We start from the raw sequence: 27,500 nt of genomic DNA, 5'->3' as shown, positions 1-27,500 counted from the left end.
ACCATACAGGCTAAAAAAAATAGTAAACATACACCGGGAGATCGGCGTGCAATAAAGCAACGGGCAGCCAGCGGCTGTACCGCGGAATACAGCCAGCTATCGCCGTACGCCTGATGAGTCATTTAGGCGTACGGCGATAGCTGGCTGTATTCCGCGGTACAGCCGCTGGCTGCCCGTTGCTTTATTGCACGCCGATCTCCCGGTATATGTTTACTATTTTTTTTAGCCTGTATGGTTTTATTGGCGTATGCCTTTTTATAATAAAAAGCTTTTTTATTGGAACCTGATGCTGGACCCATAAGGCTGCATTTCCACTTGTGCGGTGCGGAATCGCCGGGAAATCACCGCAGACGAAATCGCATGCGGGTGCGATTTTGCATGCGTTTTTTCCCGCGATTTCGCATGCGATTTCGCATAGGGTAGTAGGTGGGCGATTTTAACCATGTCACTGCCTGTGTAAATTAACATTATCTCCTATGCGAAATCGCGGGGAAAAACGCATGCCAAAACTGCATGCGATTTCACTATTAGATACATTGTATGCGATTCGCTTAGCGGTGTGCGGGGAGCGAATTCTGACGGCTCTGGCGTGCAGATTTTCCCCGCACACAAAAACGCTCCGCACAACGCACAAGTGGAAACAGGCCCATCCACTTGTATTGGCTGTGCAAATCCGCATGCGGACAACGCATGCGGATTCGCTATAGTGGAAATAAGCCCTAACTCTGCGGAACGGACACACGTGGAGAAGTACTTTGAGTACTGATGTGCTAGAATACAAGTATCTTGACGGTGAGTGCATACCCAAAGGGGTGTGTACGATTGCCAATCCCATTGGTGGGCACGTCCCGGTGTTATTCTAAGACACAAGGGTGAGAGACCTACCCTTGCTAGCTTACGTAGATTATGGAGAGCTTGATCGGCACTAGATTGCAGGCAATGCTGAGAGAAGCGGGGGCAGTGGCTGTGCCTCCAGACTTTGCAGCTTTGATTAGAGTAAAGGTGCGTTCACACGCACTACTATAAGGAACGACGTTCCAGTGACAGTAGAGCGTGTGTACAGTCTGTCTGCAGACTGATAACACTGTTTCTGCTCAGCGGATCGTTCAGAAACAGTGTTATCAGTCTGCCGACAGACTGTACACATGATCTACTATCGCTGGAACGCCTCCCCAGCGGGAGGGTCTGATGGACTCGTCGTTCCTTATAGTAGTACGTGTGTACGCACCTTTTAGACGGATTAACAGAACCCAGGCAACAACCACAGACAGCAATTGAATGTCCCCTTTAATTTATTACCAGCAATCCCAGTACATGGTATAAATGGCCTGACAGCAGTTTTCGCAGTTTTACACCCACTTCGTCAGAGGCAGAAAGTAGTTGCTGTAAACAGTGGCAGAATGAATATTTTCATATTTTTACGGCCAGAACCCGAAGTCTGGCCACTTCAGGTTCTACCCTGCCAAAATGTGAAATGGCCATGTTGCAGTCACCACTGTCAGAAATGGATGAATTCCAGCGGCTCTGACAATTATTTTTGCAAAAGAGAGCCAATTTATTAACAAAAATGGCAAACAATAATTATGAAATAAACACTGCCCTCCACTATTACCTATGGCAGGCAACACTATAAAGTGTCAAACCTATCTATTTACTACTTTTTTGGACAATAAAAAAAAAAAAAAATCTATTTACTTCTTTAACCTCCTTAGCAGTAATCCCAAATCAGGATCGGGTAAGACGCATCTCAGATCGGTAATCCTCTGCCTGAGTCAGTTATATGCAGGAACTGCAGCAGATCCCTCTGTTTCTTTTCTTGTTGTTTTTAGGGTTTAAAAGAATGCAAGAAAATTGCATGGCTTTTAGACCCTAAGGCCTCTTTCACAGTGGGACGTTGCGTTTGATGCGATGTTAAAATCGCACAACGTGCCCCTAACGCAGCGCATGTAGGTTATGAAATTGGACGTTATTTTGCACTGCGTTGTCTCTTGGTGCGCCGTTTTCGTTGCATACTGATGGAATGAAAACCGCGCATGCGTTACATGGCAGGGGATTGGTGGCCTGAGCCAATCCGTGCATGTCCGCCGAGAATGATCAATTTTTTTTTCGCTCATTTCTGCCGCCGATCGTTAGATTAATGAATGGGAACATCAATGAGATGCCTGCGTCACTTCTGAAATGTAACAGCCACACATTACTTCCTACTTAGTGTACTTATTGGACGTGACTAGGAAATTATGCGTGAGGACGTCTCATGGCCACATAACACCTACATACATTATGGAATACATTTTTTTAAAATTTAGGACAAGGGTATATTGTTGTTAAATTTTGGGCTTGTGATTAGTGTTGGATGTAAAATTGAAAAAATGCACCTTTTTTATTTCCAAATAAAATATCCCCAGTACAATGTGGTGACTATAACCGGCACAAATGGGCAAATAAAACATGTGGTTTTTATCCACCGTAGAACATTTTATTTTAACCACTTTAGCCTGCAGTGTTGAAAATCGTATGCATCCGAGCAAAGTTCACCTCCCATTCATTCGCCAATAACTTTATCACTACTTATCACAATTAATTGATCTATATCTTGTTTTTTCCACCGCTGATTAGGCTTTCTTTGGGTAGATCATTTTGCTAAGAATTATTTTTTTCTTAATCCATTTTAACAGGAAGATTAGGAAAGAAATGGAAAAAAATCATTATTTCTCAGTTTTTGGCCATTATAGTTTAACCATTTCAGCCTTCAGTGTAATTTCCCCTTATGGACCAGAGCAATTTTTCACATTTTAGCACTCCTCCCTTTCATTCCCCAATAGCTTTATCACTACTCATCACAACTAAATGATCTATGTCTTGTTTTTTTCGTCACCAATTAGGCTTTTTGGGCTGGTATTTTTTTCTAGTAAGTACCTTACTTTGTATGAATTTTAAAGGGAAAAATTGAAAAAATACATTATTTCTCAATTTTCTTCCATTATAGTTTTACAATAAACAGTACTACTATAGATAAAACCCACTAATTTCTGTCCTGGTTATCACAACATTTTAAGTTATGTCCCTAGTACAATGTATGGCGACAATATTTTGTTTTGAAATAAAGGTGTATTTTTTTTTCCATTTTGTGTTTTCGTTTTTTTCATTGTACTCTATCAGTAATAACAAGATCTTATTTGCAAATATAACCGTGATACACCATCATGACCTACATATTTGAGAAGCTGAGTCTCTAAGGTAACTATTTAGGTATTCTCTTTTTAATTCTGTTACTTTGGGGGGGGGGGGGGGGTTGCAAATGTTTTATTTTGGTGCAGAGTATATGAAAATAACAATTTTATTGCTTTTGATTCAGTTTGCCACAAAACAAAAATCACACAACATGTGCTCTAGCCCTCAAATACCCCAAATTCTATTCTCTCACTTGTCACGGTTAAAATGATACCCTGTATACATAATCAGATTGCTTTTTGGGCACACAGCACACTGTTAACCACAAGTAGCACCACTGGATTTTTCAAGGCCATTTTTTTCTACCAAAAGTAATAGTCATTGATTCTTAGCAAAGCCCCTGGAACCTCAGAACATTCAATACAGTTCACAAATGTCACCATTCTGAAAAATAGAGACAGGCCTACTCGCATATACATACTGTGTAATATTTGGACCAATGTGGTTTTGCTGAAATTGCACCATAACTTTGAAAATGCAATTTTCTTTTTACAGTTTTTTACCCTTTGCCGCTAGATAAAATTCATATAACAGAGGCCTCAGCCCTCAAAAACCCCAAATTCTATTCTCTCACTTGCAACGGTTAAAATGATACCCTATATGCATAATCAGATGGCTTTTTGAGCACACTGTTAATCACAAGTAGCACCACTGGATTTTTCAAGGCCATTTTTTGTACAGAAAGTAATAGTCATTGTTTCCTAGCAAAGCCCCTGGAGTCTCAGAACATTCGATACAGGTCACAAATGTCACCATTCTAAAAAAAGGGAGACCCAGGCCTACTCAGATATGCATACTGTGTAACATTTGGACCTATGAGGTTTTGCTGAAATTGCACCATAATTTTGAAAATGCTAATTTTTTTTTTTTCACTTCACAACTAGAAAAAATTCACATGACAGAGGCGTCAGCCCTCAAACACCCCAAATTCTTTTCTCTCACTTTTCACGGTTAAAATGGTACCCTATATACATAATCAGATGGCTTTTTGGGCACACAGCACAATGTTAACCTTAAGTCAACAGCAAGGTTTATAAACACAAACAAATGTGTACTCCCCATTGTAGAAGCTGTGGAAACATGGGAGCCTAAAGAGGGTTGTAAGCCAGGTCAGGGGTCAGAGGGTTTTCGGCAGCCATGCTAGGGTTTCAGAGGTTGTTCATCAGCAATGCCAGAGGTCAGAGGATGTTTGGTAGCAATACCAAAGGTCAGGGGGTGTTCAGCAGAGGGTGGTCTTTAGCCATTCCAGAGGATCATTGTCAGACATGCCAGGGTTCAGAAGCCGGAAGTTCATCAAAGGGAAAAAAAAAAAGTACAGTGGAAAAAAAGGGGGGTGGGAGGGGAAAGGTCTCTAATAATGGACTGCGTGATATGCCCCAAAACAAGGTTTGAGGCAAAGTCCTGGTTTGGAGGGACACTGTGGGCAGTGGTACCGTGTGTCTCTTCGGATTCGGTGTTTCCTGCACACCTTTTACCGTTTCTGTGGGTACTTTTTGCATGTCGTTTCAGGGAGTGCCTCGGGAACATGTTTTTCTTGGATTTGAATGATATTCTCAGAAGCATGTGGGTCTCTGACAGGTTTGCCGGATTCTAAGACCAGGGAATCTATAATGTCCTCTTGGAATTCCAGATATGCGCCCCTATTGCCTGCTTTGTTATAGATGATAAATGCATTGTGTAGGGCCATCTGCATTGGGTACACAGCAAGTTTTTTTTATTTATTTATTTATTTTTTTGTACCACACCTTCCTTTTGCGATTTACACTGTAATAGGAAAGCTTTTGGTTGGCCAGGTCGACAGTCCCCATATATTTAGTGTATTCTGAGATGGCAACAGGCTTCACCACCACCTCTCTTCGAGATCTTACAGGTTTTGTTGCCTGTGTGAATGGTGGATTACACTCGGATGTCCCTTTTATCCCTGACTTTGAGTGCAAGGAGCTCATCAATGCGGTAGCTACACAACTCCCCCTTTTTGAGTGTCTTGTTCACAACTTGTGGCAGGCCTTTTCGATTTGCTCGCACTGTACCGCAGGCTGGGGTCTCTGCAGCAAACATAAATTTAAAAAGGGGGATGCTGGAGTAAAAATTGTCGACATATAGATGGTACCCCTGGTGCAACAATGGGTTGAGCAAATCGATGACTATGAGCTCAGTTGTAGTCGTGTGTGTGTGTGTGTGGGGGGGGGGGGGGGTGCATCTGGCAGGCTGGAGGAGGCTATCTTTGCCTTCATAGTTTATTTGCCCATTTGTCCCGCTTATTACACCATTTAAATTATGTCCCTATCACAATGTATGGCGCCAATATTTTATTTGGAAATAAAGGTGCATTTTTTCAATTTGTGTCCATCACTATTTACAAGCCCATAATTTAAAAAATTATATTAATGTACTCCTTTGACATGCTTATTTGTAATTTTTTTTTAATTAAAAATGTTATTTGGGTAATTTGTGGTGTCAGCGGTAAAAAGCTAATTTTAAATGTAAAATAATGCATTTGTTTATAAAAAAAAAAAAATAATTTAGATGTTGGTGTAGTTTTACTATTTGGCCACAAGATGGCCAGTCAAAACGTCCTGGAAGCGTACGATCAGGCTTCCAGGACGCATTAGGAGGACGGGAAACTTTTTGACAAACAGAAAAACAGCAGCCTGTCAGGTTTTTCTGCGGGGGGGGGGGGGGGGGGGGGTGCTTTGATCACTGAATGGGATCTATAATCCCATTCATTGATTGATGTGCTAACAGCTGGCGGCGGAAGCACTCGTGGCCCACGGGAGTGCATGCAGCCCAACTGGACGAAAATGTTCGGCCAGTTGGGCTTAAGTGGTTAATGGAATCATCAGCTGAAAATAAAGGCAATCCCATTTATTTGGGGCTTTCTCCAGCCCCTCGCAGCTTTCTGTCCCACGCTGACCGCACCATTCGCAGCCACTGGCCCGGGGTCCCTGCACGGTGCAGAGGACGACCTCGAGGTTGTCCTTACTGCCCCGCATGAAGCGCCGCTGTCAAGCAAGCTGACATTGTCCGCGGTGTACTGCTCAGACGCAGAACTACTGTGCCTGTGCAGTATGCTGCGGACAACGTGGGCTTGATTGTCAGCGGCGCTTCACACAAGCGCAGTAAAAAATTGTGGCGATTTTTACCACATTTTTAATGAGTGAATGGGAGCGATTTATAAAAGAGCTCAGAAGGCTCTAATCGCAAGCTCTCAGAAAAGCGCTTACAGTGTGGCTGAGCCCTTATAGTGGTTTTGAGGTAGAAAACAATATTTTAGACAAAATCAAGTATATTCTCAGTGTAAATCAACCAGTTCCTGATCATTCAGCATGCCATGAACTTTTTGAAAATGGAGTGCTATCGCCCTCTGCTGGCACATCAGTACATATACACCACTATTTAATGGAACCTATGCAAAGCTTTTGTAATTTGCCTATACAAAGCTATAAACCTAATGAGGTAATCTCAGAACTTGAAACCGCCTCACAAAACTAGAAATGTCATGTCTGATGTACTGCCTATAGAATGACTGAAACCTAATACTGTGTAATGTTTAATTAGAACTTGGACTAAAATGTACAGAATGGTGTTTCCAGGCACGCAGATAATTATGTAAAAGGCCAAATGATTGTGATTTGCTGAAGCAGACATCAGGAACAGACCTGTAGCCCCACAATGTGTGTCTTGAGCACAGAAGTCACATTGGAAGCCAAATTACCTAATCAGTTGGCAAGGTCCACAACATACACCCTGCACTGCTTCTTTTCCATCTGTCCGCTGTGTAATGTACAGTATGTTGTGCTGAACATTAATCCTTAACAATCCTGTGCTGCGCCCTTATAATCCTAAGCCTCTCCACTGTGGAATGCAAAGCCACCTCACTGCCTCCATTACTGACCGCTAAACACACCTCCAGATCCGCTGGAATGCAAAGTGTCAGCTTGTTAATATTCCAGAGCCAGACTAATGCAACATGCATACAGTTGGGTTGGTTGATCCTCATCAGTGTATGGCATGGATTAATATGGCTCTGTGGGGTAGGACTTGAAATGCCCAGAGTTACAGATTGCCCAGCAAGCTCACACTCCTTGGACCTCTGGTTCACCATGAGCTTACTGGACCTACCCCATCGAGCCATATTAATCCATGCCACGCACTGATGAGTATCAACCAATCCGAAAAGTCTGTATGCATGTTGCTGGTTCTGTATTAGTCTGTGTAATGTTAACAAGCTGACACAACATTGCATTTCAGCGGTTCTGGAGCTATATTTAGCTACCAGGGACAACCGAGATGATTTGCATATTCAGCAGTGATGCATTGTGGGACATCTCAGATCTCACTCCAACCTGAATAATCGCAAATGCTTTCGGTTTTAAGATGGAAAACTCTTTGATTTTCATATAATTTTAGTAAGAGGGCTTCTGGTCTCTTTCAGCCCCTTACACACTCCTGGGAGTTCTGGTTCACCATGAGCTTGCTGGGTAATCTATACCACTTCAAAGTAAACTGGAGCTGTCATAAAAAGATTTGATACTCACCCGCGGCTTCCTCCAGCAGCATAAACAGTCCGTTGTCCTGCCACGGTCTACCGTTCAGACACGATCAGCCCCAGTAACTGGCTCATTCGGGTCCAGTCTGAGTCTTCTGCGCATGCGTGGACCTCGGGTTCATGCGCAGTAGACCCGGACTGATGCGACTGAGCCAGATACCCGGAATGATCGTGGCTGAACGGCAGACCGCAGGACGGTGTGGGACTCAGAGGCGTTTATGCTGCTAGAGGAAGGCACGGGTGACTATCAAATTTTTTTTTTTTCTGAATGCACCTCGTTTTAGAAGCTCTGCAAACAAAAACTATGGCTAAAGCGGAAACTACTGTCAGGCATTACGTACAATTTAAAAACCAGTCTTCCAAGACTATGTAGTCCACTTACCCAGGGCCGGTTCCAAGTACAATAGGGCAAAAGAAATTTGCAATGCCACCCCAACAATGCAACACACACACACACACACACACTAACACACACAAACACACACACAAACACACACACAAACACACACACAAACACACACACAAACACACACACAAACACACACACACACACACACACACACACTAACACACACACTAACACACACACTAACACACACACTAACACACACACACTAACACACACACACACTAACACACACACACTAACACACACACACTAACACACACACACTAACACACACACACTAACACACACACACTAACACACACACACTAACACACACACACTAACACACACACACTAACACACACACACTAACACACACACACTAACACACACACTAACACACACACACACACTAACACACACACACACTAACACACACACACTAACACACACACACTAACACACACACACTAACACACACACACTAACACACACACACTAACACACACACACTAACACACACACACACACACACTAACACACACACTAACACACACACACTAACACACACACACACACTAACACACACACACACACTAACACACACACACACACTAACACACACACACACACTAACACACACACACACACTAACACACACACACTAACACACACACACACACACGTACACACGCACGCACACACACACGTACACACACACACACACACGTACACACACTTACACACACGTGTACACACACACACACACACACACACACACACACACACACACACACACACACACACACACACACACACACACACACACACACACACACATCCCACCACCGTCCCCGCCACACATAATCCATTAGCTGTCCATAATATGTCCCCAGAAGCAATGTTGAAGACCCCACTATCCCCCTCCTCCTTTCCCTTACAACACCTGAGTGTACACACAGGAGGTAGCACCATGCTCTACACTCCAGACTCTCTTCCTCATACCCTGCAGGCACTTATGGGGTCTCCATAGCTGGAGGGGGACACACACCTTGGGGGCCCCTACATGTTCTGGAGCCCTGGTGCAATTGCCCCCTTTGCCTCTATGGAAGCACCGGCCCTGTTCTTACCTGCTACTATTACAGTTTAGCCTTTTTAGGTGTTTTTAATTTAGCAAGGATACACATCCTGTAATACAATATTGCTCGTATACTTACCTTGGCACTGGTGATTGTTTTTACTAAGGGGGCTGTTTGCCGTGGATGGACTTTTTTTTTTTTTTTTTTTTTTGGTCCTGCATAGGGTGACATGGGAAACAACTGTTGCATTTCACCAGGGTAGGTAAACCGCGCTTGCAGATCACTACATTACTAATGAAAGGGGAGCGGAGATCCAGCATTGGCATTGCCTGGGCATACTAACCACATTACCAGGTGGAAAACTATGCTGATGGCACAGTGTTCATATTTATTTATGCTTATTCAGTTTGAACCACTAGAGGGAGCTCCAACTTAAGTTAGGAAATGCATTTGGTTTCCTTGCAGGTTTTTTTCTTTTTTTTCTGTTTGAGAATGACAAACTGTACATTATGAGTCCGCTTATAGCACGAGGCAGTATAAAGGTGGCCACACACAAATAGATGGCACCCAGATTCGACCATCAGAACCCTTCCACACACTGTACAGAGAATTTCGGCATGAAGCCTATTGAAAATCTGTAGAGCTGTTCTCTGCCAGCCAACCCCCCCAGGTCTTCACCATCTCTGCCCCCCTGGGCTGGGCAGAGTGTTGGTACCTATCCGCTTTTTGCCATCTCTGGAGCAATCCTCCCTGTCTCTTCTCTGCATCTCCTGTGTTCTGTGACAAACACTAGAAGTCACGTACCTTATGTGACTATGCATACACTGGGCCTCAAGTTTTCATAACCTTATCATAATACCACTTAATCTACAGTACCTTTTATGCATTTTCAATTGACTTTTTTTAATCTGTCATGGATCTACCATTTTACAGCATAATTTTTAACATTATCCAGTAGAAATCCATTTCATTGCCTGAGCATTGATCTTTTGTGAACTTCATTTGGTTATCTTACACAACAATAGGGCACAGTTATTGGCAGCCATACTTGCCATTCTGAGCCCTGTGTTGAATTTTTCCTCCAGTAAACAATGCAGGTCCCCTGATAAAGTCGAGTGGTTGCTGGTCTTTTGAGATTAGAATCCCCTCCCTCCCCTTACATGACTGCCCTCCAGCAAAGCGGGATCATCCACAATGAGCCTGGAGAGTGTCTTGGAACCTCCACCAACTCTGACTAAAAAAGCCAGGGGACCATCAGCGGTGGGCAAAAAGTTTGACTAGGGCCCCATTTCATCTGAATCCTTTTCTGCCCTCCAGAGTCCAGTCCGGGCTCTGGGGCAGAAGCTAGAGCGGAAACCAGCCCTAGAGAATTTGATGTGGAAATTGTGGGCCAGTCTATCTAAACCAGTGACCAGCTGGAACATTTTCAGCTCTGCTAAAAGTAAATTAAGAACTGTAAGCGCTGGCTGAGTGTCGTAGTGTCTGTTGTCTGGTGCAGGAAGAAATGTGTACCCATGGGGATCAATGGAGGATACAAAGGCATGGAGTGGCAAGGGGCTGCTTGTTACACTTGAATTAGGCCAATGGTAGTTCAAACTGCACGGTGACCATTGTGTTTGTAATAAGATAGCAATTTTAGCTTTCTTCATCCCTTGAGGTTTTGAGAATTTGTTAGGATTATCTCTTAGTGGCGGGGAAAGGCAGGCAAGGAGACAGTTATACCACCTTCACACATCGGTGGTGCTTGGCCATCCCTCTACAAAGAAGCCATACATGTATGTGCAAGAGCCCAGAGCACACCCTGGGTAGGTTTAAAGACCTGAACTCTTGCCCAGGACACAAGGAAAACATAACAGAAATTCACCCTGTACGTATTTAAAGAGTTTAGCCTGTGTAATACCCCCTCATTTGTGTCTAATCACTAGTTGTAATTTGATCACTCCCCTGGGTCACATGACTGCCTATGGCAGATAAGCCCATTTGAAAGCACAGGCTGTAAACAATATGTCTGCTTCCATGAATCAGGAAGTAGGAACTGTGCAGATTTTTTTTTTTGTAGGATTTGTATCAGCTGTTACAAATGATTTTTTTTGTTTTAAAGGTTATTATGCTGTTGTGTATCTTTTAGAGCAGAGAGGAGTTCTGAGTTAAGGGTCCACTTTTGAATCTGCTTTTCATCTGCTATGTCTGTAATAAGTAATCTGGAAAAAGTACCAGTCATTTGTGAGACTGAGAGGAGCCACGCACTCCCACAAAAGTTTTCTAATCGTTTGATATCACGTAGTTGTGGTTTTGTGGCACAAAATGGATTCTCCCCTCAAAAATGCTATTTGTCTCATTCTATTGGGGATGAAAGCAGGGTATCAATCTGGGAAACTGTCCATGCGCAGTAACGGACTCCAAGGCACACCTACAGTGTTTATGAAATATTTTGCTGACCTCTACATGTAACAAAGTCCACATTAGCCAGTAGGGATGTTACTGGGGTGCAAATAAATGTGGGATGGTCGAGAATTATGCTTATTATGATAATTGTGCTAATTATTATGAAAATCAATACTAATCTTGACTAATAAAATCTTGCAGTGAAAGCATTTGTTTAACAATGTCCCAGGACTTTGCACTAGCTATTTCAGAAGTCCACACAATACAATAATTGGGATCGGTGGGCCCCCTTGCCACCTCAGGGCCATCTGATTTCTAAGGTTAGGGTGCTTCTTTAACACTTTAAAGTGAAACTACCACAACTGCACACTGTAAAAAGAGTTTGACCCTCTGTCAGATGGGTCAGCAGCCTCTTGTGAGTGCCGACACCGCCTTTGAAGTCACCGCATCCTGTGCCCCCACTCGACTAGTTTCGTCACTTTCACAACTCTCTAGGGCATTCTCCTGAAGAGTTGCGTAAGCGGCAACACTAGTTGAGCAAAAGGTGCAGGGCACAGTGACTTCAAAGGTGGTGGCGGCCCTCACGAGAGGCTGTCTGAAAGAGGGGCAGTGCAGTCTTGAACCTGCCGAGGAGTCAGGTTCTCACGTTCACAGTAACATTTGCATAATTCGGCATCACCTGAGAATTATTTGCATGTTTTAAGTAAAGTAGTTTGAAAGTTGGCACGGAGCCAAAACTTATATGTCCGTGGCAGAAGAATATTGGAAAACAAACACTTAAATGTCTGCTGGGTACCCTTTTTTGAAATAGCTTATCCTTTCTGGGTAAGCTAATTGAAAAATCCTACAAAACAGTTATGACCCGTTCCAGTCTGGCTTCAGGAAACATCACAGCGCTGAAACTGCCCTCATCCAAATATGCAACCACCTGCTCATGGCAAGAGACAGAGGAGAGTGCTCCATCCTCATACTGCTAGACCTTTCTGCAGCATTTGATACAGTTGACCATAACATGTTGATAAACAGGCTACAGGAATACTGCGACATTGATGGCATAGTTCTTCAGTGGTTCCAATCCTTCTTGAGTGGCAGAAACCAAAAAGTGTCTATGGGGCCCTTCCTATCCACCTCTGTACCACTTAAGTATGTGGTGCCCCAGGGCTCAATCCTTTCTCCCCTGCTTTTCACGATTTACATGTTACCGCTTGGAAAACTAATCCAAAAACATGGCCTGACATACCACTGTTATGCGGACGACGCCCAACTATATCTTTCCTTCAAGCCTAGTGTGAAAGACCCAACTCTACAGCAATGGATGAGTGACAACTGGCTGAAACTAAATGCAGACAAAACTGAAGACCTTCTGATCGGAGGGCAGCACATGACTATAAAACAACTTGCAGTCTTCACCACTGGGAATAGGAGGCACGGATCTACACAGCTCTGATCATGTGCGTAGCCTGGGAGTTCTAATTGATAGGGATTTAAACTTCAGAACTCACATCTCTGCTGTGGTGAAATCATCCTACTTTCACCTTAAGAACATCGCAAAAATCAAGCACCTCATCCCCCCAGAAAATCTACCAACCTTAGTTCATGCCTTCATTACCTCCCGACTGGACTACTGGAATGCTCTCTACACTGGCCTTCCAAAAAAGGACTTGTACCGCCTACAGCTGATACAGAATACTGCTGCCAGACTGCTAACCAACCAACTCCGTCACTGCCACATAACGCCAGTCCTGCACTCTCTTCACTGGCTACCTATAGAATGGAGGGTCCTATTCAAGATCGGCCTACTGCCATTTAAATCACTGAATAATCTGGGCCCTGGATACATGAAAGAAATGTTGCAGCTGCGTAGCAATCCCTGCATTCTCAGATCCACAGGTTCTAATAATCTAGTCATACCCAGAGTCCACTTATTTATTTATTGTATTTATAAAGCGCCAACATATTACGCAGCGCTGGACAATAAATAGGGATGCGTACAATATTTAGGGGCAACGTACAGCAAAATGACATTACCTGAATACAAGAAAGACCATATCATGCAGCACGGTATTAGTACAAGGTAATGCTTAGTCACTGGAGGGGAGCATGGAGATTAGGCAAGTTAGGTTCACTCAGATTCATAGCATGGGTGCACAGTAATGGAGGTGCATGATCAGGTAGGACACAAAAGGAGGAGGACCCTGCCCAAAGGCTTACAATCTAGAGGGAGAGGTAAGGACAGGAAAGGTAGAGGACTAGAGTTCAGCTGTGAGTTTAGAGCACTTGTGAGGGGTAGTAGGCCAGAGTGAAAAGGTGAGTTTTGAGGACTTTCTTGAAGATGTTGAAGGAGTGGGCTGCCCTAATGGGTGGAGGTAGGGAGTCCCATAGTGTTGGAGCAGCTCTTGAGAAGTCCTGGAGGCGCGCATGGGACTGGGTGATGCGGGGGGCGGTCAGGCGAAGTTCATTGGAAGAGCGGAGTGAGCAGCTAGGTGTGTACCTCTGAGTAAGATCGGAAATGTAGGTTGGACAGGTTTTGAAACTTTTTGTCCCAGAACCTTCTGTCATGCTGCCCCTACGTTTTGGAACTCCTTACCTCAACAGATAAGGACTGCTCCATCCCTGGACGTGTTTAAATCCAGACTGAAAACCCACCTTTTCAGTTTGGCATTTGCAGAAATATAACTTTTGTTGTGTGAATACTTCATCCTACTACCAATTACTGAATCTGAGAGAGCCTAAGCGCTTTGAGTCCTATGGGAGAAAAGCGCTAAAGAAATGGTATTGTATTGTATTGTATTGCGGTTGGTGAAAGCAGTTTTGTAGTAAAATGCCTTCACACGTCCGTGGCGTATAGATGCGAAAACACAGAACTGATATAGATGTCAGTGGCAGTCTGAGGGTTAATGGTATGTATTTTTTGGTAACACGAAATTCATGTGGCTTTATAAAAATTGAACTAAAGTTATGAAGGCAAACGGCCAAGGCACAGGACTGTTACTAATGTGTTGTAGTATGTGACTATGAAGGGGAACATGCCCTTTAAGTTTATCCTGGGCATTTGGGCCAGGGCTGCCTGTTGGGAAGAGCCAACAGATGACAAGCACAGTACGCATATTTGTGTGATCCCTCTGAATAGAGAGAAATCAGTTAGCAGTCTTAGTTGGGAATATGGTATTGGGTTTCACTGTACATGCTATGAGGTTATTGTTTACCATTGTAGTTGTAATGTTCATTCTCTGTGTCTCCCTGCAGTCTGGATACTTCTCCAGTATGTTCTGTGGCTCCTGGAAAGAGTCCAGCATGAATGTGATTGAGCTGGAGATTCCTGATCACAATATTGATGCAGAAGGTAAGATAGCTTTTCAGCTCCAATCTATAATCTACAGTACATCCTTTTTCTTTCTCTTTTTTTTATTATTATTATTATTATATAAAGCTAAACCCCGGGCAGATATAAGCACAAGTCTAAGTTCTGTATAGTGCCCTCTGATTTTTAAAGCATACCTTCGCACTTTTCAAAATGTAAAAATGGGGGAGCAGGCATGTATAGGAGGCTCCCTTCATTCCCACCGCTCCACTACTCCTCCATCCCACCCTCCGTTATGGTCTGTCCCCCTGAAGCTACTTTCGGGTCAGTGAGCAATGCACAGGTGCTGCCCGGTGACGTGTGTCCTTGTCCCCGTGCATACTGCACATGCGCAGAGCACTCCCGTCTACATGATAAAGTATTGGTGTCGCCAGGCAGCGCCTGCACATTGCTCACTAAAGGCTCATACACACATCAGACTATAGTCTTTGGAAAATGAAAGATCTCAGACCAATCTTACCCCCTTCCATGTAGTATGAGAGCCATACTCTACACAGTCTTTTCTATGGAGCTGAACTCCACATCAGAAAAAAATCTTTGCAAGATGCTGCACACAAACATGCTGCACACACTCAAAAGATCTGTAGCTGCAAAAATCTGTTCCTGCCAAAACGCACATGATTTAACGGACAATTATCTGCAGATCAGATCCACCAGGATGGATTTTCAGATCTGCGGATGATTGCTTGATATGCAGATGAATGTCAGTTAAATCATGTGTGTATGATGATCTGCAGATCTCATAGACTATCATTGCAATTTGCAGGAATGGATTTTTGGCAGGAACAGATCTTTTGCAGATACTGATCTTTTGTGTCTGTACAGCATCCGTGTGTGCAGCATCTTGCAAAGATTTCTATCTGATGTGGAGTTCAGCTCCATAGAAAAGACTGTGTAGGTATGGCTCTCATACTACATGGAAGGGGGTAAGATTGGTCTGTGATCTTTCATTTTCCAAAGACTATAGTCTGATGTGTGTGTGAGCCTTAACCCTCTTGACCCGGAAGTAGCTTCTGGGGGGACATTAGACAATAATGGCTCAGCCATACTATAAGCGCTTTTCTGAGCACTTTGTGGTTGATTTCGCTCCCATTTACTTTCATTCGAATCGTCGTATAAAACGCCATGTTCGTGTACCCAGAAAATCGCCACAATTTTAATGAAAGTGAATGGGAGTGATTTTTTTTTTCTTTGCGCGCTCGTAAATTGCTATTAAACCACACAGCGCTCAGAAAAGCGCTTATAGTGTGACTGAGCCCTAAGGGAGGGTAATGGGGGAGTGCTGGGCACGAGGAGAGCATCGTACACATGCCTGCCCCCGTTTCTAAATTTTGAAAAGCGCTAAGGTATCCTTTGCATATGCGCTAGATTAACTCTACTGATAACTACCACCTCTGCCTATAATCTAGTGCGTATACAGCAGCCCCTAATGCCCTTTGGTTTGTGGGCTACTGATCCACCTGCGGGTCAACTTGGTCAAGCTTTGGCTGAGAGTATGGTTCTTACCACTAGATAGAATTGAACTCTGAAGGAGAAGAGGGATGCATGCTGCTAGACACTCCCATGTACACCGGCCACAAATCACATTACCAGTATTCTGAGGATAAAAAGAAGGTACCTCGGCTTTATTAACATTTATAGTACGCACGGTGAGTCTGAAAGTTGAACGTTTTTATTGTACTGTGTATGGGCACCAATAGAAGTGGAAAAGCAGCATTTAAAGATGTATTATAAGAACTGACATAACTGGGTGATGTTTTTTATTTCAGACACATCCTAGTCTGTAATAAGCTGCTTGTGCGGAGTCCTTGTCTCAGACTGTCAGGAATGTTAGAATTGGTCAGTAGATGGCACTAGTGTGGTGCTGTGTATTTCCCTCATTCTCTCTGTCTGGGTAAAAGAAAAACATTGTTTTTAGGTGACAGAATAATTAACCTTTTTCATTTACATAAGGCTTTGAGCTGTAATGGACAGGCACTCCCTCCCAAACACTCTATTTTTTTTTTCAATTACATAAACAGAACCTGCACACAAAACTACACAGAAACTTCCAAGGTGATGCAGATAAAGTGTAAAATTGGTCTTGTCGCAGGTTAACTGTAATGGACACGGATGTGCGTCATCCTACAGAGGCCTGTAAGTCGCCCCTGGTCTAAGAGTCTGTCCTCTGCAATTAATGTATCAGCATATTTATTTGTAATGATTGCTTCATGTAGGCACCAATCACATTTTGTAAAGTGAAACTCTAAGGCTCCTTACACATTATGTACATTTTGTTACGATGGAATCGCAACGCTGCCAAGAAGTCGCTTCACATTTTAGACATGCAATGCATCATATTACAAAGCTTATAGTATTCTTCACTGCCACTGTAATCCCACGCGTTATCGCAGGAATATCGGTTTCCAAAGAGTCACAGTTAACCCTTCACACACTCACATGCAAATGTTCATACAAATGCATTCACAGAAATCAATCATCCAGGCTCCACTGCTATCCCTACAGCTAAAGTAAAAGGCCGGAGTCTTAGTAAAAAAGAATACATTCTCTTGCGTAGTAATCTACGCCATGCAGAGATACCCCAGTATTAGTATGTGTCCCAACTCTGGCCCTGTAACCTGCATAGTGCACACATGCAAACCATTATTGCATCAAACCTATCTTTCGGAAGATTAGGAGCACATATCCTGTTGTCCACTCCTGGGAGAGATAGTGCATCAGACTAAACTCACGAGGGAGCTAACAAAATGCATCCATGTGCACACCAGCATTAGCTGTGTGCATACTAACAATAGTCTGTTTTCAAAGAGTGAGCGAGCATGCTAATTTGACCAATCGCCATAGAATGCAGCAAGACCAAAGATCATCAGCAGACCAGTACATTTAGTACACCTTTATTGTGCCAGAATCCACACAGAAGCGTCTGAGGGCAGAGACGCACTGCAGAGCGCTTTATTATCAGTTTTCAAAAACATGCTCCCATTAACCTGCATTGAAATTGTGCTAAAATAGCCACAATTCCATTTTAAAAAAAGTGATCGTGGAAATTTTGAGTTTTACAGTGATTTTAATGCAAGTCAATGGTAGTGTGTTTTTAAAGACAAACATGGATTGAAAAGCGTACTGCAGTGTGTCTTTGCCCAAACAATGTTTTGAGGGGCCTCACAGAGCTCCTCATCAAAGCATGTGGACTACCACATCTTGATGAATGGGTGACCCTGTGCATGTGGACTACCACATCTTGATGAAGGGGGACCCTGTGCATGTGGAATACCACGTCTGGATGAGTGGGGGGACACTGTGCATGTGGAATACCACTTCTGGATGAGTGGGGGACCCTGTGCATGTGGAATACCACATCTGGATGAGTGGGGGACCCTGTGCATGTGGAATACCACATCTTGATGAATGGTTGACCCTGTGCATGTGGAATACCACATCTTGATGAATGGTTGACCCTGTGCATGTGGAATACCACGTCTGGATGAATGGGTGACCCTGTGCATGTGGAATACCACGTCTGGATGAATGGGTGACCCTGTGGATGTGGAATACCTCATCTGGATGAGTGGGGGGACACTGTGCATGTGGAATACCACATCTTGATGAGTGGGGGGACACTGTGCATGTGGAATACCACATCTTGATGAGTGGGGTGACCCTGTGCATGTGGAATACCACATCTTGATGAATGGGTGTGCATTTGGAATGCCACATCTTGATGAGTGCGGACCCTGTGCATGTGGAATACCACGTCTTGATGAATGGGTGACCCTGTGCATGTGGAATAACTCATCTGGATGAGTGGGGGACCCTGTGCATGTGGAATACCACATCTTGATGAGTGGGGGGACACTGTGCATGTGGAATACCACATCTTGATGAGTGGGGGGACCCTGTGCATGTGGAATACCACATCTTGATGAATGGGTGTGCATGTGGAATACCACATCTGGATGAGTGGGGACACTGTGCATGTGGAATGCCACGTCTTGATAAAGAGGGGTGACCCTGTGCATGTGGAATACCACGTCTGGATGAGTGGGGGACCCTGTGCATGTGGAATACCACATCTGGATGAGTGGGGACACTGTGCATGTGGAATGCCACGTCTTGATAAAGAGGGGTGACCCTGTGCATGTGGAATACCACGTCTTGATGAATGGGTGACCCTGTGCATGTGGAATACCACGTCTGGATGAGTGGGGGACCCTGTGCATGTGGAATACCACATCTGGATGAGTGGGGGGACACTGTGCATGTGGAATACCACGTCTTGATGAATGGGGACCCTGTGCATGTGGAATACCACGTCTTGATGAATGGGGACCCTGTGCATGTGGAATACCACGTCTTGATTATATTGTCCATTGCAGTGAAACACACTTGGTGGGCAAGGAGCCTTAGACACCTCTCTACATATCAGGGATTCTGGTAAATGTTGGAGATCCCTACCTGGTTCTGTCATGTAGGCATTGAAGTCAGCCATGTTATGCTGCAAGCATTAAAGTGACACTGAAGCGAAAAAAATCATGATCTAATGAATCGGTTGTGTAATATGGATTATTAAAAGGAACATTAGTAGTAAAGAAAACAGTGTCATATTTGCATTTCTATATCTATCTCTATTTTTTTTTTTTATTTTTTTTTTTTTAAGATTGCCTCATTCTCTAATAAATGCAGTTTCCACAATACACTTAGCATTTTCAATGATTTCACAGAGCAGGCTAGTGGCCCTTTGAACTTTTCTCTGCAGAAAAACCATAAACAAAAAAGAAACCATGAGACAGTTGAGATAAGTGCTTCAAAAGACAGTGCTCTCCACCACTTTATAAAGTCACAGAGCTCAAAGAGACTCTTTTGCATACATAACTGAAGTTTCTTAATTATTCCTGTACTGAAAACAATGAGACTCATATCTGTGCTAATGTTTTTATTTCTTCACAGTACTACACATACACACAATTATATCATAAGCTTATTTTCACTTCAGATTTCATTTAAGGTGCATACACACCATTGATGAATGTCGCCCATTGGGGATCTGGACCTGATCTCCTTGGGTAACATCGCTGGACCAAGCAACACAGGTGCGTGTCAGCTGTGAAGCTGACAATACAGGGAGTGCAGAATTATTAGGCAAGTTGTATTTTTGAGGAATAATTTTATTATTGAACAACCATGTTCTCAATGAACCCAAAAAACTCATTAATATCAAAGCTGAATATTGTTGAAAGTAGTTTTTAGTTTGTTTTTAGTTTGAGGCTATTTTAGGGAGATATCTGTGTGTGCAGGTGACTATTACTGTGCATAATTATTAGGCAACTTAACAAAAAACAAATATATACCCATTAATTAATCAATTATTTATTTTTACCAGTGAAACCAATATAACATCTTAACATTCACAAATATACATTTCTGACATTCAAAAACAAAACAAAAACAAATCAGTGACCAATATAGCCACCTTTCTTTGCAAGGACACTCAAAAGCCTGTCATCCATGGATTCTGTCAGTGTTTTGATCTGTTCACCATCAACATTGCGTGCAGCAGCAACCACAGCCTCCCAGACACTGTTCAGAGAGGTGTACTGTTTTCCCTCCTTGTAAATCTCACATTTTATGATGGACCACAGGTTCTCAATGGGGTTCAGATCAGGTGAACAAGGAGGCCATGTCATTAGTTTTTCTTTTTATACCCTTTCTTGCCAGCCACGCTGTGGAGTACTTGGACGTGTGTGATGGAGCATTTTCCTGCATGAAAATCATGTTTTTCTTGAAGGATGCAGACTTCTTCCTGTACCACTGTTGGAAGAAGGTGTCTTCCAGAAACTGGCAGTAGGACTGGGAGTTGAGCTTGACTCCATCCTCAACCCGAAAAGGCCCCACAAGCTCATCTTTGATAATGCCAGCCCAAACCAGTACTCCACCTCCACCTTGCTAGCGTCTGAGTCGGACTGGAGCTCTCTGCCCTTTACCAATCCAGCCACGGGCCCATCCATCTGGCCCATCAAGACTCACTCGCATTTCATCAGTCCATAAAACCTTAGAAAAATCAGTCTTGAGATATTTCTTGGCCCAGTCTTGACGTTTCAGCTTGTGTGTCTTGTTCAGTGGTGGTCGTCTTTTAGCCTTTCTTACCTTGGCCATGTCTATGAGTATTGCACACCTTGTGCTTTTGGGCACTCCAGTGATGTTGCAGCTCTGAAATATGGCCAAACTGGTGGCAAGTGGCATCTTGGCAGCTGCACGCTTGACTTTTCTCAGTTCATGGGCAGTTATTTTGCGCCTTGGTTTTTCCACATGCTTCTTGCGACCCTGTTGACTATTTTGAATGAAACGCTTGATTGTTCGATGATCACGCTTCAGAAGGTTTGCAATTTTAAGAGTGCTGCATCCCTCTGCAAAATATCTCACTATTTTTGACTTTTCTGAGCCTGTTAAGTCCTTCTTTTGACCTATTTTGCCAAAGGAAAGAAAGTTGCCTAATAATTATGCACACCTGATATAGGGTGTTGTCATTAGACCACACCCCTTCTCATTACAGAGATGCACATCACCTAATATGCTTAATTGGTAGTAGGCTTTCGAGCCTATACAGCTTGGAGTAAGACAACATGCATAAAGAGGATGATGTGGTCAAAATACTCATTTGCCTAATAATTCTGCACTCCCTGTACATTTTTTTTGCTGTGCGGGGCGGTGGAATGACAACAGACTGACGCATGCATGACCTCACATGATGTTAACAATGTGTTCGGTCATCACTGGGGGCGAGTTGATTCGTAGGGTAAATAACGTGTCACTGTACTCGCGCCTGATTATCAGCCGCCTAAGCCGATTTTAGTTATGTGTATTTGAGCCTTTACGAGGAACAGTCGGGTTTTATGCTGGAAATACACCATGAGATTTTTTTGGCAGATAGATAGTTCGATAGATAATTTCTGACATGTTCGATCTGATTTATTTGATTGTTATTCTTATCGAAGTGAATGGAATTCGATCGTAAAAACAATTGGACAGTAAATCTGCTGAAAAATCTCATCATGTATTCCCAGCATTATCAAAATAATGCAGGCTTAAACGAGAACCGTTCAGTTTTATAATTATAAGTGAGTCAACTACAGCTCTGTATACATTACATTAGGAATGGCACTAGCGGTCAGTACACCTACAAGTCTTTGCTGAAGATGACTACTCCCTGTATGGGACTGCAAGATTGTGCTGACTGCTTAACCTCTCTGGCGGTATGATTGTTTCCGGATTTTAGTGTCCGAAAGTGGTGCAATTTTTTTCACATGCTTTTAGATCCTAAAAATCCTACTGCTAGATAGATCTGCGGCAGCCCTGCACATTACAAACCTCCCATGTCTTCAACTCTGGGTTACCCCTGTGAGCTGTTGATTTCCAGCCCGAGCCTGACTCTGGGTTACCGACAAGGAGGTTAAGCAAGCACTGAGCTGGTTAAAAGCATACTGGATTTTAGGATAGTTGTGAATTAGTACCCGATTACATAATAAACACCTCAAACTTTGCTATCAATACAAATACCACATTATAGTTGTAGTATAAAGCGCAGTGGCAGTCATACGCCAGTGTTTATGGACATGGGGCACTGATCACACCGCTTAGTGCTGCACACATTATGCAGGGCCTGGAGACAGCGCTCACCAAGTGCATTTGACCTCAAATCATGTAGGTCATTGGTTCATGATTGCGTCTGGTAATTGGGCCTGTGCGTTTCACAAAACTCACATCTTCCTATTGAACATCTATCCCCTTCTATTTTTACACATACTTTTTTACATTTATCCTGGATTCACAGTGGTCTGTAGGATAACGCACATGTTATGAGTGGGAACTACAACTGGAGACTTGACATAGGCCTCACTTCACTAAGCTTTATCAAACACTTCATCAAACGTTTGATAATTTACCTCATGGGTAAAATCTAATTTTGAATTCACTAAGGTGTTATAGTTTTTTTGAACATTTTATCGATAAAACATTCAATAAATCTATAACACCTTAGTGAATTCAAAATTAGATTTTACTCATGAGGTAAATTATCAAACATTTGATAAAGTGTTTGATAAAGCTTAGAGAATTGAGGCCATAGACTTTAATACAAAGCCTGCATGCAATTAGTTGAGACGTTAGCATAGCTAATCAGCCTAGGCTAAACATCATTGTGAGGGCAGGGGTACATTTAAAGCAAGTCTTTTAGTGTAAATAAGAAAAAAACAGATACTCCCCTAAGGAGAGGGAAGCCTCTGGGTCCTATAGAGACTTCTCATTCCCCTCCCGCTCTCCTCATTCAAGTGCAGGCTCCTCCATTTTAATCTCCCACCGTGGGAGACTTTGGCAGTTTTCGGAAGCACTCAGGCTCATGAAGACGGGTGACTCTGTACTGCCAGTGTGCGAGAAAGGGTGCTTGCGCGGTATGGAGCAGCCCGTCTTCGAATGCTTCTGAACACCACCGAAGCCAGCCCAACCTAGAAGAGAGCAGTCTTTGACCGAACGGCGTGGACTGCTAATAGAGGAGCCTGCACTGGAACGCGGAGACCGGGAGGAGAACGGAAAGGCACTATAGGACCCAGAGCCTTCCCTCTCATTAGGTGAGCATCTGTTTTTTATTTTCCTTTCACACTCCCATTAATAACCAGCAATATATAGGTACAGGAAGTGTTTCTGATGCAGAAACCAGGCTAATTACTATAATACTGCATTCTACTATATGCCACTATAGTATCTCTTTAAAGTGGATCCGAGAGAAACTTTTACTCGTTGCATAATTGTGTTCCTTTCATATAGTTTACAGGGCTTTCCTCAAGCCAAATACTTTTTTTTATTTTATTTTAATACTCTAATTCCCTATAAACTAAACAAGCCTTGCCCACAGCTCATTTTGTGCCTTGGCACTGTAGCAAGGGCTTATGAGAGCTCAGTCTGGGCAGGAGGAGGAGTTTACTAGCCATTGATTTCAGAGGCAGAGGGGAGGAGGAGAGGGGACTGAATTTAAACACAGGCAAGCTGATAGCATCACCAGCCCCCAGCCTGTGACAAGCAGAACATGGCTTCCCACATTGTATCACAGAAATAATCATAAACTTTTAAAGCGGTTTGCAGCTGTATTTGCTGTGTAAACTATCTATCTCAACTTTAGATAAGCTATATAGACAAGTTACTTGGTATAGTTAGTTTTTCATCTCGGATCCGCTTTAAGTAAAACTACAAAAGGAGGGCACTGAGCTATGTAGTGCACTGGCCGCATTGTTTGCTGTAATTTCCTGCTCTTTAGTCTTCTGAGTCCTTATACTGTCCTCTGTTCTTCAAGCTCTGCAGGTGGCATTTGGTTCTCTATACAGAGATGATGTCTTGCTAAAGCCCAGCCGCGTCATAGCCATTTTAGCCGCTGCCTGCATGCTCCAGCTGGTAAGTGTTGGTGTGCGCTGTGTTTGCTTCATGCGGAGTGCTTGCTGACATTCATTATAATCTGCTGTTACTAATTGGCCTAGGAGGGAGTAGAGTGTCTGACTCTGGAGTGCCTGCTTGCGTAAGCAGCGTGTTTATGTCCAGACGTGTGACGTTTGCATTATGCCAAGATTATCACTCAAGCTAGCTGCGCTCATCTGCTGGTAGTTTTATTAGCCTAGACTGGATGTGACACTGTTAACAGTTGCTGTAAGTTAAATCTTTATCTCTGATTCTATGAATGTGATGCAGCTTCTCCTACTAGCGCATTTTCACAGGCCTATAGGAATTTGATGTAAGAGGTTTTTATTGAGAACCATATTTTCTGTAGTGAATGTATTTGAATTCTACATGCTTTAACAGCGTTTCTCAACTCTTTCCAATGTCTGTGCTCGCCAGAGATGGATCATCCACAAGACAAATAACATTTATATGGAGCTTTTCTCCTGGCAGACTCAAAGCGCTTGAGCTGCAGCCACAAGTACACTATCGGCAGCATCAGTGTTAGGGAGTCATGTCTAAGGACTTTTAAAGAATAGGTGCCAGCTTACTGAACAGGAAGAGCCGAGGTATGAACCCTGGTGACAGAGGCAGAGCCCTTAAAGCGGACCCAAACCAAACATTTTTTAATTCAAAATATTTATTTGCACCACTCTGACACATACAAAGATAAATAAACACTCCTTCAAGCCTATGAGCATTTGTGCATGCTTTTCACCCTTCTCTTTTCATAACTAGGGTTATACAGGTGGCAGCCATTACTTCTGAGCTTAGTAAGAGGTTTTAGATCATGGGTGTGTTTGTCATCAGCTACCCTCCCTCACAGAGGCGTCGTCTTTGTGAAATCTCACGCAAGCTGAGATCACCTCCCCTGTGACATCATCAGTAGCAGCCTGTGTTTTGTTTTTTATCTCCTTCACCAGTCTGCCGGATTCTGTCCCAGCAATACGAAAGGAAGGGAGGTGTTCCTCCAATAAATGTAAAATATGTAATATTTGTCATCCTGCAGCTGAAAAAAGGCTTCTATTTAATATTATAATTTAGAAAATCTATTTTATTTCTGAAATCTTGTATTTTTAATTTGGGTCCACTTTAACTAGTACACTATCTAGCCTGGGGCCTGGAGAAGGACTAGGGGTGTAGTGGATGCTAGCTCACACCACTTAATAATAATAATAATATTATTATTATTATTATTATTATTATTATTATTATTATTATTATTATGGCTCCCATCTCATCTTAATCCTATTCTGGTGCTCGCCAAGTACCCCTTCATACACTAGGAATTATCTGAAGTACTACTTGGCAGTTGGCACAGATATATTTAATAGTAGTACACAGTAATTGTCTCCATAGTTTCTAGGCAATTACTATTGCTTTTAATTAACTAGAATACTAATTTGGTGGTGCAATTTTATATAGGATTATAATTTTCTTCAAATATATATAGTATCTCTGTCGAGTGAGGCAAAGCGCAGATCCTCACTATGCCAGGTAGGTATCAATCATTTATGTACCTAATAGTGTATGCCTACATTAGCATAATAAAAGCAAGGTCCCCAGACTTGGTGACTGCTAACTGAGTCCTAATGTTCTTGGTAGAGCCAGCTTATCACTGCACTGCAGCAAAAGAAGTCCTTACACTTACAAAACTTTTTCATTAGACTAGATGATTGAGTACTAAACAAATATGACATTTTTATTTTGTGCTTTTCTTTATTTGATTGACCTCCCTTGGCGATAACCCCGGCTTACCGCAAACCGGGTTTGGAAATCTGCAGCTCAGAGTAGTAACCCTGAGCCTGAGTTGTGGTGATCGCAGCAGGGTTAATGCAGAGCAATGGCGCGCAGTGGGCGTTTTTTACTCGCCTCCCTGGGGATCCAGACGCTGGCAGCCATTCTCCTTCCTGTCCTCCGAGGCTTTGCATCCCCCTGGTGGGATCGCCGCCTTTTGTCATGCCAGCCAGCTATCTCACTATACAAAATCAATTAAGAGTAGCGCAAAACCAGCTGGATGAGTGCAGCAACAAGGTGGGGCTGACTCCAAGCCCAAAGGGAAGACAAAGTACACAAAATTACCTCAGCACAATAAGCAATCAGTTATCTCCCAGGCAGAGCCTGCCCGTGGACAGATAGATCCAGTAATACAGTACCTTATCCTGCAGCTCTATATGGATTGTCAGTGCTAGAAGCGCACTTCTGTGGTGGTAAACTTTCGTTAAACTTCCTGTAATCCAGACATCCCAGGGTAAGAACAGCGGCAGATCTCCGATTAGCGGTGAGGCAGCCCGACTCAGCTCCCCAAGTGCTCCGATCACGTGACTTTCCAACATTCGGTCTCGCTTGCTATAAGTTCCAGCGTGGTTACGTACTCAACACTAGGAACGAGCGGCTGCAGCCTCCTGATAAGAAAAATGGTACAATAGCGCAGACTGCTGGAAAGAAGGGTCCACACACGGGGGTTCACACTTACAAGGAAGCTTCTTTGTTTATTGCACATCAAAGAACGTAGCCTCCACTTCCCTAGCCTTCCCTATCCACAGCAAAATCTATTGTTGGATCTATCACCACTGTCCATGGGCAGGCTCTGCCTGGGAGGTAATTGATCTCACTATATGTTACAGTGCCACCCGGAGTACTGATATAGAATTGCAGCACTGGATCCCACGGAGCTGAGTAAGAGCAGGGGCTGTTGCAGGCTTTCTGGCATCATGATTGTTTTGTGGTTTTAGGGTCTAAAATCATGCAAAACATTTTTAGACCCTAAAATCTGGAGATAATCATACCGCCAGGGAGGTTAACAGACTTTTGAGCTCACTACCTTACAGAGCAGGAGTATCCTTTCAGTGCTGAAATACAGGTTACTATTCCTGCTTTACTGCAGAATATAATTTTTTTTTTATTAGCTTTTCATGATTCCCCCACTTCTGGACACCTCTTATCCAAGGCTACACAAAGCTTTCATGACTTTCCAATTGCCAAGTCACAGGTCACTGTATTCACTTGATGGATTGTTCTGTTGATAAA

The 27,500-nt window shown here is 43.2% G+C and overlaps 1 protein-coding gene across 5 annotated transcripts in view; it reads left to right on the top strand.

Moving 5' to 3' along the window:
* GMCL1 (germ cell-less 1, spermatogenesis associated) overlaps positions 1 to 27,500 on the top strand; it is a 178,578-nt gene that overhangs the window by 54,621 nt on the left and 96,457 nt on the right. For all 5 annotated transcript variants that reach the window (XM_068274930.1, XM_068274932.1, XM_068274931.1 and 2 more), the window contains exons 4-5: positions 14,879 to 14,975; positions 24,334 to 24,431. In XM_068274930.1, the coding sequence (XP_068131031.1) occupies positions 14,879 to 14,975; positions 24,334 to 24,431 (195 nt within the window). The remainder of the gene's footprint in view (positions 1 to 14,878; positions 14,976 to 24,333; positions 24,432 to 27,500) is intronic.

Source organism: Hyperolius riggenbachi, chromosome 3 (genome assembly GCF_040937935.1).
Source record: "Hyperolius riggenbachi isolate aHypRig1 chromosome 3, aHypRig1.pri, whole genome shotgun sequence".
In the NCBI taxonomy this organism is placed as follows: domain Eukaryota; kingdom Metazoa; phylum Chordata; class Amphibia; order Anura; family Hyperoliidae; genus Hyperolius; species Hyperolius riggenbachi.
The sequence above is the reverse complement of the archived record's forward strand: the minus strand, read 5'-3'. Positions and strand labels throughout refer to the sequence as shown.